Source organism: Bos taurus, chromosome 8, assembly GCF_002263795.3.
Source record: "Bos taurus isolate L1 Dominette 01449 registration number 42190680 breed Hereford chromosome 8, ARS-UCD2.0, whole genome shotgun sequence".
Classification (NCBI taxonomy): Eukaryota; Metazoa; Chordata; class Mammalia; order Artiodactyla; family Bovidae; genus Bos; species Bos taurus.
Window position 1 is genome coordinate 59,486,232 of NC_037335.1, and position 12,740 is coordinate 59,498,971.

General features: G+C 39.5%; 1 protein-coding gene across 4 annotated transcripts in view; it reads left to right on the plus strand.

Moving 5' to 3' along the window:
- The window catches only part of UNC13B (unc-13 homolog B), a 212,729-nt gene that overhangs the window by 99,210 nt on the left and 100,779 nt on the right, over positions 1-12,740 (plus strand). For all 4 annotated transcript variants that reach the window (NM_001193239.3, XM_024995783.2, XM_059889128.1 and 1 more), the window contains exon 8: positions 10,962-11,196. In NM_001193239.3, coding sequence (NP_001180168.2) covers positions 10,962-11,196 — 235 coding nt within the window. The remainder of the gene's footprint in view (positions 1-10,961; positions 11,197-12,740) is intronic.

The following is a 12,740-nucleotide window of genomic DNA, read 5'->3' on the forward strand; positions in this document are numbered from 1 at the left end:
GAATATAAGGGAATATAAGATTGGATCTTGCTTTCAAGAACTTAAACCTAGGCTAGAGATGGGATTCATTGGACTAAGGCAAGCAGTAAAATACATCACATTCTAAAGCAAGTGTTTTTTAAAAAATCAACTTTGTTGAGATATAATGTACATGCAAAAGAGTCACCCATTTGAAGTGTAGAGTTTGATTGCTTTTGACAGATGTATATACCAGTGAAACTACCACCACAATCAAAATACAGAACATTTCCATATCTTTAAACATTTCCTTATGCTCTTTGCAGTTCATCCTTCTCCCCACCCCTGGCTCCAGGCAACCACTGATAGGCTTTTTTATCACTATAGATTAAATTTTATTTCCTAGAGTTTTATGTGAAATGGAAACATATAACACGTAGTCTGTTGTGTCTAGCTTCCTTCACTCAGCCGAAGAATTTGAGATTGTTCCATTTTGTCCAGTGTATCAGTAATTTGTTTCTTTTTATTGAGTAGTCTTCTATTACATGAGTATACACATTTTATTTATCCATTCAGTTGTTGATAGACATTTGGATTGTTTCCAGTTATTATGATTAATATGAACATCCGCATGATCATGTGTTTTCGTTTCTCTTGTTAAATACCTAGGAGTGGAACGGCTGGATCATATGGGTTGGTGTATGTTTAACTTTTTAAGAGATAAACAGATGGCTTTTATTTTGATTGTCAACAGAGACACTGTACTGAAGTCATTGAGCATTGTTCAAAGAGAGTTGTTTAAGTGGAACTTAAGGATGGGTTCCAACTATATACGGGAGGATAGGGAATATTTACTGAATAATTACCATTTGTCTAGCTCATGGTAGTTAAATGCTACATATGTGACTTTCAATATTTCTGCAAATCTGAGAAGTAGTATTACTCTTCACTCTTTATGAATGACAAATAGAAGTATAGAGAAGTTAACCAGCCTAAGATTACACAGCTAGTAAGCGATGGCTTTGAACGTAGGTTTATTTGATTCCAAAGCTTAAACCATTTCCATTATACCAACAAGGAGTAGAAGTGAAGGATATTCCAGATTCAGAAGTCAGGGGATGGGTCAGGGAAATTGGACTCATTACTTTTTCTATCTCCTGAGTACAGCAAGCATAGGAGCTGCGACAATCTGTTTGCCAGTAACAAAAACTTTTGTTTGAGGGGGGACTGGTTAGCAATGGGGTTTCATGTTTATTTGATACCAGAGCCAGGACGATAAATATGCTTATTTATAAAGACTTGTGTATTTTTGAAAGGATAATGAAGTGATTAGAAGCTAGATTTAGGAAAATTAGTCTAGTTTCAGTCTGCTGAATAGATTGAATGGAACAGAGATTAGAAGGTCTTGCTGCCGTGCTGTGCTTAGTCGCTCAGTCCTTCCTGACTCTTTGTGACCCCATGGACTATAGCCCGCCAGGCTCCTCTGTCCATGGGGATTCTCCAGGCAAGAATACTGGAATGGATGGTCATGCCCTTCCCCAAGGGATCTTCTCAACCCAGGGATTGAACCCAGGTCTCCCGCATTGCAGGCAGATTCTTTACCATCTGAGACACCAGGAAAGCCCTTAGAAGGTCTTCAGTTCAGTTCAGTCGCTCAGTTGCGTCCGACTCTTTGCAACCCCATGAACTGCAGCACTCCAGGCCTCCCTGTCCATCACCAACTGCCGCAGTTTACCCACACTCATGTCCACTGAGTCTGTGATGCCATCTAACCATCTCATTCTCTGTCGTCCCCTTCTCCTCCTGCCTTCAATCTTTCCCAACATCAGGGTCTTTTCAAATGAGTCAGCCCTTTGCATCAGGTGGCCAAAATATTGGAGTTTCAGCTTCAACCTCAGTCCTTCCAGTGAACACCCAGGACTGATTTCCTTTAGGATGGACTGGTTGGATCTCCTTGCAGTCCAAGGGACTTCTCCAACACCACAGTTCAAAAGCATCAATTCTGCGCTCAGCTTTCTTTATAGTCCAACTCTCATATCCATACATGACTATTGGAAAAACCATAGCCTTGACTAGATGGACCTTAGTTCAATCAAAATCTGTAATAATTCAAGCATGAGATAACAAGTTCTTCGCTAAGAAGAGTGAAACCTATCAGAAAGGGACAATTGGAAGGAGACTTCAATGAACTTAATTACTAAGCTTGTTGGCAGATTGGACATGGGAGATAAAAGTAGAAAGGAATTTTAGGAATAGTTTTGAAGTGTTGGCTTTGTGTAGTGTCCAGAGTTCTGTGGTTTTGGACTTGATGTATATACTTGTTTGCTAATATATCTGAAGAGAGCTCATAACATTTTAAATAAACTGTCACTGACAGTGGAGGCTCTAGTTTTATAGTCTGCCTTACTCTTACAGCATCAGGTGACACTGAGCTAGAGGGTAATTGGTTATTCATTTGTCAAGTATGTGAACTTGAAGACATTCGAAGCTCTAGGGAATAGGAAACATTAGCCTGCTCATTAAAATTGTCAGTTTGATACTCATTCGATGTGTGAATGCCCAACATGAGAATGTTACTGATTTTCTAATAAGCTCTTAGCATACTTGAAGGTTTTTCTGTAACATGTTTGGCCAGTGTCTCTTCTCGCTTTGCTTCCTCTCTAATGTCCTGTGATAAGTGGTACCCTCAACCTTGCTCATATTGCACGTTTTACGCATGAATTGTGGAATCTCTTGATGTCTCTTTATTCCACTACTTGTGCTTCCATTTGCTTCTGAACAATCTATACTGTAGCTTTCACTCATTAAAATTTCTGTCATTAAAATTAGAGTGACTTTTTTGTTTCTAAATTCAGTAGCACATTCTCAGTTTTATTTTGATCACTCTATAGCACTGCTACTTGTTAACCACTCACTCCTTTCTTGAAAACTTGTTTTCCTGACTTCAGGGACCTCATTGTCGTGGTTTTCTTCCTTTCCAGCTTCTTTGCAGGCTCCTTTGTGGACTCTTCCTTTTTTAAAAATTCAGATTTATTAATGTATAATTCACATATAATAAAATTCTCCCTTTTAGTGTACAATCTTATGAGTTTTTTCAAACACATACAGTTTTGTAACCATAACCACAGTCAAGGTATAGAGCAGTTCCATCAACCCTAAAAATTCCTGTAAACCCCTTTATAGTCAGCCTCTCCCATTCTTGGCCCGTGACAATCACTAATCTGTTTTCTGTCTCTATAGTTTTGCCTTTTCCAGAAAGTCATTTAAGTGGAATTATATAGTGTGTAGCTTTGGGTCTGGCTTGTTTCACATATTGTATGCATTTGGAATTCATTTATGCGTGTCATTAGTTTATTCCTTTTTATTCCTGAGTAGTAGTCTGCTGTATGGATGTACTGTAGTTTATTTATTCATCAGTTGAAGGACACTTGTTTCTAGTTTTTAGTGAATATGAATTAAGCAGCTGTAAACATTTGTATATAGGATTTTGTATGAACATGTTTTTATTTTTCTCAGGTAAATATATAGAAGGAGTATTTCTGGGTTGCATGGTGTGTATGTAACTTCATAAGAAATGCCCAGATTATTTTCCAGGGTGGCCTACCACTTGACATTCTTGCCAGCCACATGTGAGAGTTCTAGTTGCTCCACAGCCTCACCAACACTGTATTGTCAGTTCTTTTTTTTTTTTTTTAATGTTTTTTTAAAAATGTGTCTATTCCATAGATTCTCTCTTCCCCTATATGCAGTTTTTTTCTCGTCCTATCCTCTCTACCTCATTGTTTTATTTACTTATATTTTATCTATTCAGTTGCAAATATTTGTGGAGCTTCTGCTTTGTGTCAGACACTGTTTAGGCACTATAGATATAGCAAGAGACAGAGAAGAAAAGTTCCTGTAACTCATGGGATCTTGTGCTCTGAAAACATCTAAGTCTTTTGTTCCATATCTCTTTTCTCACATATCCAGCTATCTTCCATTCCTACTCATTTGAGATGTCTCATAGATACTACGGAGCTGATAAATGTATCTAACACTGAATTCATCATCTTTCAACCTTCCTCTAGTTTGTATTTCCTTTAATGAATGATATCATATCCACCCAGTAACTCAAGATAAAAACCTGGGCAATATTATTTAGGCTTTATTTTCTCCACTTTCCACATTCAGTTACCTATTAAACCCTATTGACTTTACCTCCAGCATATCTTATAAATATATCTACTTCTCTCCACTCCTTCTGCTGTTTCCCTATTTCAAGCTTTTGTCAGGTCAGTGCAATAGCCTGCTTACCAGCCTCCCTGTCTACCTGCTGTACCAACCTGTGGCCACACTGTACCACCATTCTCTTTCTAAAATGAGAAATCTGATCCTGTCTCTCCCCTGCTCAAAAGCTGTGATAGCTCTCTATTAACCTCCAAATAATTCCAAACTCATAACATTACTAAATTTTTAAACATACATGTATTAATACTCAAGACTCACTTTGTTCAGGTTCTTTCATAACCCTGCAGAGTCTCATTCAGACATGCTAGAACTATCCTCAGTTTACTGATGGGCCTTTGTATGTATAATTTTGGTTTCCTGGAACACTTCAGTCCTCCTTTTCTTGGTTCTTATGCCTAGTATAGCAGAGACATTGCTTTACCAGCAAAGGTCCATATAGTCAAAGACACGGTTTTTCCAGTAGTCACGTATGGGTGTGTGTGTTGGACCATAATGAAGGCTGAACACTGAAGAATCAATGCTTTTGAACTGTGATGTTGGAGAAGACTTTTGAGAGTCCCTTGGACTGAAAGATCAAATCAATCCTAAAGGAAATCAATCCTGAATATCTATTGGAAGGACTCATGAAGCTCTAATACTTTGGCCACCTGATGTGAAGAAATGACTTATTGGAAAAGACCCTGATGCTGGGAAAGATTGAAGGCAGGAGGAGAAGGGGATGACAGAGAATGAGTTAGTTGGATGGCATCACTGACTCAATGGACGTGAGTTCATGAGTTTGAGCAAGCTCTGGGAGATGGTGAAGGACAGGGAAGCCTGGCCTGCTGCAGTCCATGGGGTTGCAAAGAGTCGGACATGACTGAGAGACTGAACAACAATGCCTAGGAAGATCTAATTCTCCACAGTAATAGTTCTGTTGGCTAGTGTGATGTTTTAGTGGTTTTGAGGGGTGGGAAGGAAACTTGGCTTAATTAAACTAGTGTTGTTTCTCTTACAGTGGTACCAGGCTGAAATGAGAATAGGGAACTGGATAGTCAGAGAACATAACTGTTATTTCCACGGTTTAGAGATGGACCCAGTAGATGGGATTGGGTCATTTGTTGGATTTATTCACATAAGAAATATTTATTGAGCACTTACTATGTACTGCTGCTGACCATTTAAGAATGAGGCTGTGCAATGCAAGAGAGCCTTCTGTGAGCCCAGAGTTTCAGTGAGAAGCAGCCTGAAGCAATCTAAGTTGATAGGCATATTCGAAAGTTCCATGTGATCATTTTTCAGTTTTCTTTTGAAAAGAAACACAGTACTTATCCTGTTGCAGTTGCCTGGGAGAATTTTTACCCCCACTTCATGGTTAGAAAGTTAAATTATTAAAATTTTTTAAATCACACACTAAACTGAGAAGAGACATAGGTGGTAGGAAGAAGGTAGGTACGTAAGAAGAAAATTGACCCTCAGTGTATAAACAGCCTGTGTCACATGCATAGTCTCATTTCCTCAGGATTGGGAATTAATTCAGGTAGTGAATCCAGCCTGTGTTGGCATCATTCACTGCTTCCAGAATTTTGAGTCTTATGGCAAGCAGTTAAGGTAGCTGCACCCTCAGAACTCTGGGGACTTTTAAACCTAGACGTCATCAATCCCTTAGTGGACATTACAACTGTTGAAGTGTGCTGATCTTCCTGCTATCTATTAACATTTGTTAGGAACCTGTAAAGCAAGCAAAAACCTGGCATCATGGCAAAACAACAAGAAATGTGAATTGCTTACCATTTTCCAGGGACCTGTGCTAAGTACCCTACTTATATTTTCTCTTGTAATCCTTATAGAAACCAATGAGACTCATATTATTATTGTTCTCATATTACAGATGAGGAAGCATCTATAATAACTTTTTCAAGATATACTAGTACATGGAAGAGCCAGAAGAATTTAACTTTGATTTCAATATCCATATTCTTAACTATGAAGCCAACTTGTTCCTTGTTTCTTGGGATTGAGGCCCATTTTTAGTGATTTCTTTGTTGGATTTGAGTTGCCTCAAATTCAGCTTGGATGTGGGATAGGATTTACATTTAATTAATATTGAATTTTTTAATCTTGAAAAATGTGTAGGAAATGTTTTCAGTTTTCTTTGGTTGAAGCTTCTGTGTTTTAATGGACTCTTTTAAAAATTTATAGGAAATTCAGAAAAAAGTGGCTATATCTGAGTGCCCTGCAAGCTACAGAGTTTTGTTACATATTAGAAGACTAGAGATTAATACCATCCTTTGGGTTTTTAATTTTCAATAGAGAGCAGAAAAATTAGATGTCATTGCTTCCAAATAAGGGAATTGCTGTCTTTCCCACAGTAACCAGGTCTGAGTTTCTTGTGGATTTATTGTAGTAGGCTCAGGTTTGGTGAATATTGAGATAAGGAAGGGTTTCTTAGAAGCAAGTCAAATTTTTCTCATTTTGAATATGGAAGGATATAGTAAGTCCTCAGTGATGATGTTCTGAGAGACACCTAGGCCAGAAGGAGATTTAAAAGAGTATGTACAGAAGCAGTAGTTTTTTGTTCACTAGATAGTGAGTTACAGAGAGCAACAGTACTTTGCAGATTTGTCTTATGCTCAATAGAAGGCAAATGCTCTCTATATGTTATGAAAAATAAATGGAATACAAGTAGGGTAGACTCAAGTCAGTATATACTAATTGGTGAGATGGAAAATAATCTTTGAATTCATCCTAAAATTGTCTCTGTCACTCTTCTTTTTTGTTACCACTTGTGATTTTCTTAGGTCACTGGACCTATTTGGGCTGGGGAGACCAACAGAGTATGTAAGAATTTGAATACCTTATAATTTTCTTAATTTTACCCTTTAACATACTCCCTCTGACTGAGGCTGGATATTCATGCATATAAGCATATATAATGCCATTCCCTCCTCTTCCCCTTCTTGAAGCCCAGGAGAGAATTTGCTGCAGTGGAAAGTTGTATCCTTTCAGGCTGATTTCCTGAAGACTTTGTGTCTGTGCATGTGCATGCATGTGTGTGTATGTGTGCGTGTGAGTGTGAGAGACACAGAGAGAGATGGAGAAATTTCAGAGTTTCAATTATAATCCTGACAGAGTCTCCTGATTTATCTTCTCCAGAGACAAGTGCCATCAGCCCCTCCTTTGGCCTTTTAGCTAAGGGACACAATGACTAGCAGGAGAAATTTCATTCTAGGAGAGGTCATTGGTTTTGTGATGTGAACAAGAGGCTGGTTTGACTTTCCTTGAAGCAGTCTAGCTAGGCTAGAGGCCACCTTTGTTCTTGAGCTTAGACAGTGGGCTCTCTCTAAGAACTTAAGAGAGTTCTTTCTAGCAAGAGTCACAGCCCTAGGCTGGCATTACTGGCTGTGTTACCTGGGCTGATGGGAGGTGGACAGGTTGATTGAGTTTCAGTGATTAGGTATCCAGTAGTTGCTAAGAGGGGCCAAATTTTGTTCTGTCACTATAATTTCTCATGGAGTATGTACTTCCTATGATTTGAATCCTGAGTATTTGCACCAGGAAACTATGCAAACACAGCCTAAGAGAGCTCGGATTATTAAGGTTTTCGAGTAGAAAGAAGTAACCTGTGAAAAAAAAGTTTGAATTTTCATTCCTTCTCTGATAAAGTTTTGCCTGTATTCTGGATTTAAAGATGGAGACTCAGTCCAGGAGCACCACATACTGGAGAACCTCACTGTTCAATACATCATTCAGTTTTGTTTGAGTGCCTACTGTCTGCCTGAGGCTCATCTCTGTCCCAGCCTACTCTTCCATGTTTATTTCTGTCATTTCCCTTTCATGTCCTTTTATGTACTTGCTAAATGAGCTATAAAATGTTTCATAAAAATATATACATAGCCTTTAAAAATATATATGACCAAAAATATATATGACCTTTGAGAGATATATATATATATATCCTTTCCCATCATTGGACCTTTACTCATGCCATTGCTTTTCTCCAGATTCTAGAAGGCATTTCCCCTCACCCACATCTTCACCTATTAAAAACCCTCCAGTCTTTCAGAGTCATAACTTCCTTAATGATTTCCCTGTTCATTTTAACAGGAAGTGATCCAATCTGCAACTCATATAGCATTTGGTTTATACTGTTCTCATGATAGATACTTCCTTGTATCTGTATCCATATTTTCTCTCTCCTATTAGACTGACTCTGTACTCCAAATCTTCTGTGTTGTTTAGCCTTGCAGCTGGTGGACACTCAATAAATATTTGAATGAGTAAAATTTCCCAGCCTTTTAATTTCAAAGGGCTTTTCAACTTTTGCCCTCAGACTAGCTCACAAGTCCTCCATAAGCTGAATAACCAAACCTGTTCTCAGTGTCTCTTTCTCAGGGAAACCAGAAGTTTTCTGTTCTAGATGAAAAGGTTCTGTGCGGTAGCAGAAAGTACGATGCTTTCACTCAAGTCTTTTCTGTAATTTCCTTTTTCAGTTTCTAATCAGCTTTGGTGGTGCCAGGATGTTTCCTTTCTAAGGAAATTGGGGATGGTATAGGGGGAGAAAAGCTGGCTTTTGCCCTTGACCAACCTTTATTCTGCTCCTATTCTTTGTCTCACCTCACTTCCTTGTATTTCCTTTCTCCAGTCTCCTCCTATTTTTCATACCCACTTTCTCCTGCTCCCGGCTTCTTCTTTATTTGCCCTTTATTCCTTCAGCACAGAAATGTGTCAGCCTTTAGGGGTGTTTTGGAATACCCCTCCCCTTAGCTTAGCAAAATAAAGCCGATCATTATTAAGGAATCATAGGTCAGGAGTCATAGGTCAGATGCAGCGAGGAAGGGTTTCTGCATGTAGTTTCTGGCTCAGGATACTGGGCTCCTAACTCTGGCTGAGCTACCCTCTCCTGGACTCATAGTCAACAGGATTGTCTATTACTGCTGCTGCTTCGGAGACTCCCATCTTGAGTCTCTGGATGATATACTAATAGCACAGTCTCCTGCTGGAGTTTAAGTAGACTTTTGGCTCCTTGGTTGCCTCTGCCCCCTCATCTGTATGCATGAATAATCCAGCACTGACTTCTTCACATTTACTCCTTCTGTGAATTCAGAAAGAATACATCTGAATGGCATACTGGTTTTTGTCCCTTGATCCTTTCTAGTCGTCAGCACAACAGATGCATCAAGGTCTAAAACCAGTACCTCCAAAGTCTCTTTTCCCTAATGTGTAATCAGAGTGCTTTGTAAACAGAGTGTTTTCTCTCCCCGTGTTTGACTGGTATTGTTCCTGACCATTTGAAGATTATCCTTTTTCATACTGATTTTTCCCCCCTGAAGTTCTGCTCATTTCCCTGTTCCTTTCTTTTGTTCATGTGTTACCTTAAACTTAAGTGGGCAAAGCTCATAAGATCTTATTACCCCTACTCCCAGCTGTAACCCCGAGCGATGTCTGAAACCCACATGTTCATGTTCCCTTTTAGTGGGATTATCTACCAAGTTGTCTGACGTAGAAGCCAAGGGGCCATTTCCCTGTTACCTTCCATTTGTCCCCAGCTTTTATCATTTCTGTCTGTTTTTTCTTCCTCTAGTTCATTAACTCTCTTCTGTTTCCACTGTGTGGATATATGTTCTTATCTCCTACATGAGCTATTGTAAAAGCCTCATTTTATGGTCATTAGGAGGCTTCTGCTGCCCACATTACTACCAAGATTTTTTTTTAATTACTAAGATGAGTCCATCATCTGCTTAAAGTATCTACATTTTGGGATGGTGAATGTTCCTTTTCCTTATTGTGAGCCAAATAGAAACTTGGCAAGAAAGAACATATGGGACCTTATTAATTATACACATATGGGTATCATGTCAGAAATGGCTTCTGTGGAAAATAAACTACAAAACACTGTTAGGTTGAACTCCCTTTCCAAGCACAGTGTTGCATATTTTTATTTTTGCTTGGAGCAAGATTTGTAACTCTGGTCATTTTAGCTAACACCAAGAAAAAAATGGTGACCAGTCAGGTGCTAACTGGAAAAGCAGAAATAAGTCTATGAAATTGTAGTCACTGCTATTAGATAAATTAGCTGCTTTGTCAGTAAGACCCCATTGGCAGTGAATGTGTTTTCCTCTTCTTCTGAGGAAATGGGATGAAGGCTTGGGATGGGAATTCTGAGCCCAGGGTATGGGTGCTCAATAGAAATTATTAGAAAAACCCAGTGTTGCAGTGAGACAGTAAGACTGCTGCTGTTCTTGGCTGCATACAGAACTTGACTTCTAAGTCTTGACTTTGACCTTCTTGATTTCCTGTACCAGTTTTCAATGGTGGACCTGCTTATTTGACTCACTAATGTATTTTTAAAGTCTGAAAACATCATGCTAACTTTAAACAAAAATTTCGCTTTTCTAAGAGATGAAGAAACTGTTTCTTCCCCTTTTGCCCCATTTTGATAATAGTGGAGCACCAGAATCTATTTAAGACATTTAAAAGTAGGTTTTCATTAGGGTTACAATAGCTTAGAGAAACAGAATTCCAGAAAATTCTGCATTGGGAAAATGCCACTTGGAACTCCTCTGAGAATCAGCACTAAAATTAAACCAACTGTCTTATCTTGTTAGAGAAGGAGAGAGACTTGTGGGTATTGAGACAGTTTTTTGCATGACTTTAAGGTCACTACGCTCATGGGCAGCTCAGCTTGCTCTTGTTCTCAAGGCTCGGGCTTTTGGCTCCCTATGTTGGAAGCAGAAAAGAATTCTAGAGAACTGAATAAAGCTGGGGTATTTTGATTGACTGTGCTTATTCCACAGCTTTTGAAGATCCTGACAGTGCCGTGGATGACCGAGATAGTGATTATCGCAGTGAGACCAGCAATAGCATCCCGCCTCCTTACCATACAACTGCCCAGCCCAACGCTTCTGTGCACCAGTTCCCAGTGCCTGTGCGATTGCCACAGCAGCTGCTGCTTCAGGGCAGTTCCCGGGACTCTTGCAATGACTCTGTGCAAAGTTATGACCTTGAGTATCCAGAGCGGCGGGCCCTCAGGTGGGTGTTGGGAACAAAATGCTTTCTTTTCCTAGGCAGGTCCCAGGATGCAACTGACATCAAAGATTTGGGTACCTGAGGTGATAGAGGAAATATAGCAGTATGGTGGACCAACCTACAGCCATTTTATGTAGAATCTCAGTCTTTTTTTCCCCCTCTTCTTTATAAAGTTCACATTTATGCATGGGATGGTGGCTTAGTCATTAAGTTGTGTTGGACTCTTGCAACCCCATGGATTGTAGCCCACCAGCCTCCTCTGTCCATGGGATTTCCCAGGCAAGAATACTGGAGTGAGTTGCTATTTCCTTCTCTAGGGGATCTTCTGGACCCAGGAATCGAACCCAGGTCTCCCACATTGCAGGCAGGTTCTTTACCGATTGAGCCACCAAGGAAGCCCACATTTATGTATGTCCATCAGTAAGAGTTTTTCTTTATTATCAGTAGGTGGGGACAGACATACTTGGGGTAGATGGCTGAAAAAAACCTGCTCACCTCTCTGCCCAGCCCAGTGACTTTGATATACCTTTCATTAAGATTAAAAAAAAAAAAAAAAAAAACCCACAGATATTAAATGTTTGGGTAATTCATCCTACCTAAATATTTCCCTGGGAATGTCAGAAGAAAACCAATATAATCTCACTATAGCAGATTCGGTACTTTTGCTGGAACTTAAAAAAAAGCTTTTTATTAATTTCTTAAATACATAAAACATTTAATGTAAAAGTATGTTGCTGCTGTAAGCTGCTAAGTCTCTTCAGTCGTGTCCGACTCTGTGTGACCCCATAGACGGCAACCTAAGTATGTTAAGGTACAATATAATACACAGCAAAGAATTACCCACCCACACCTGTTTGTCTTCCTCTATTGCCTCCTCTTCCTGCCTCCTAGTTCTCTACCACCCTTGTTTCTTATGCACACTTCCACAGACCATTGTCATATGCTTAAAAGCATAAAAGCAAATACATACATATATGCTCCCTGCTGCTACTGCTAAGTCACTTCAGTTGTGTCTGACTCTGTGCGACCCCATAGACAGCAGCCTACCAGGCTCCCCCGTCCCTGGGATTCTCCAGGCAAGAACACTGGAGTGGGTTGCCATTTCCTTCTCCAATGTATGAAAGTGAAAAGTGAAAGTGAAGTCGCTCAGTTGTGTCCAACTCTCAGCGACCCCATGGACTGCAGCCTTCCAGGCTCCTCCTTCCATGGGATTTTCCAGGCAAGAGTACTGGTGTGGGGTGCCATTGCCTTCTCTGTATATGCTCCCTACTCTTCCCCAAACTTAAAAAAAAAATCATACTTAAAATTTAGAGAAATAATATATACTTCTCATATATTCACATAGCCTAGATTCATTAGGTGTATTAACATTCTGTCATGTTTACTTTGTCTCATTCTCTGTAATATATATTCATATACACATACATTTTTTTGCTTTTTTGGCCATGCCTTAGAACTTATGGGATCTTAGCTCCCCAGTCAGGGATTGAACCCATGTGCTTGGTAGTAAAAGCATGGAGTCCTAACCACTGGACTGCCAGGGAAGT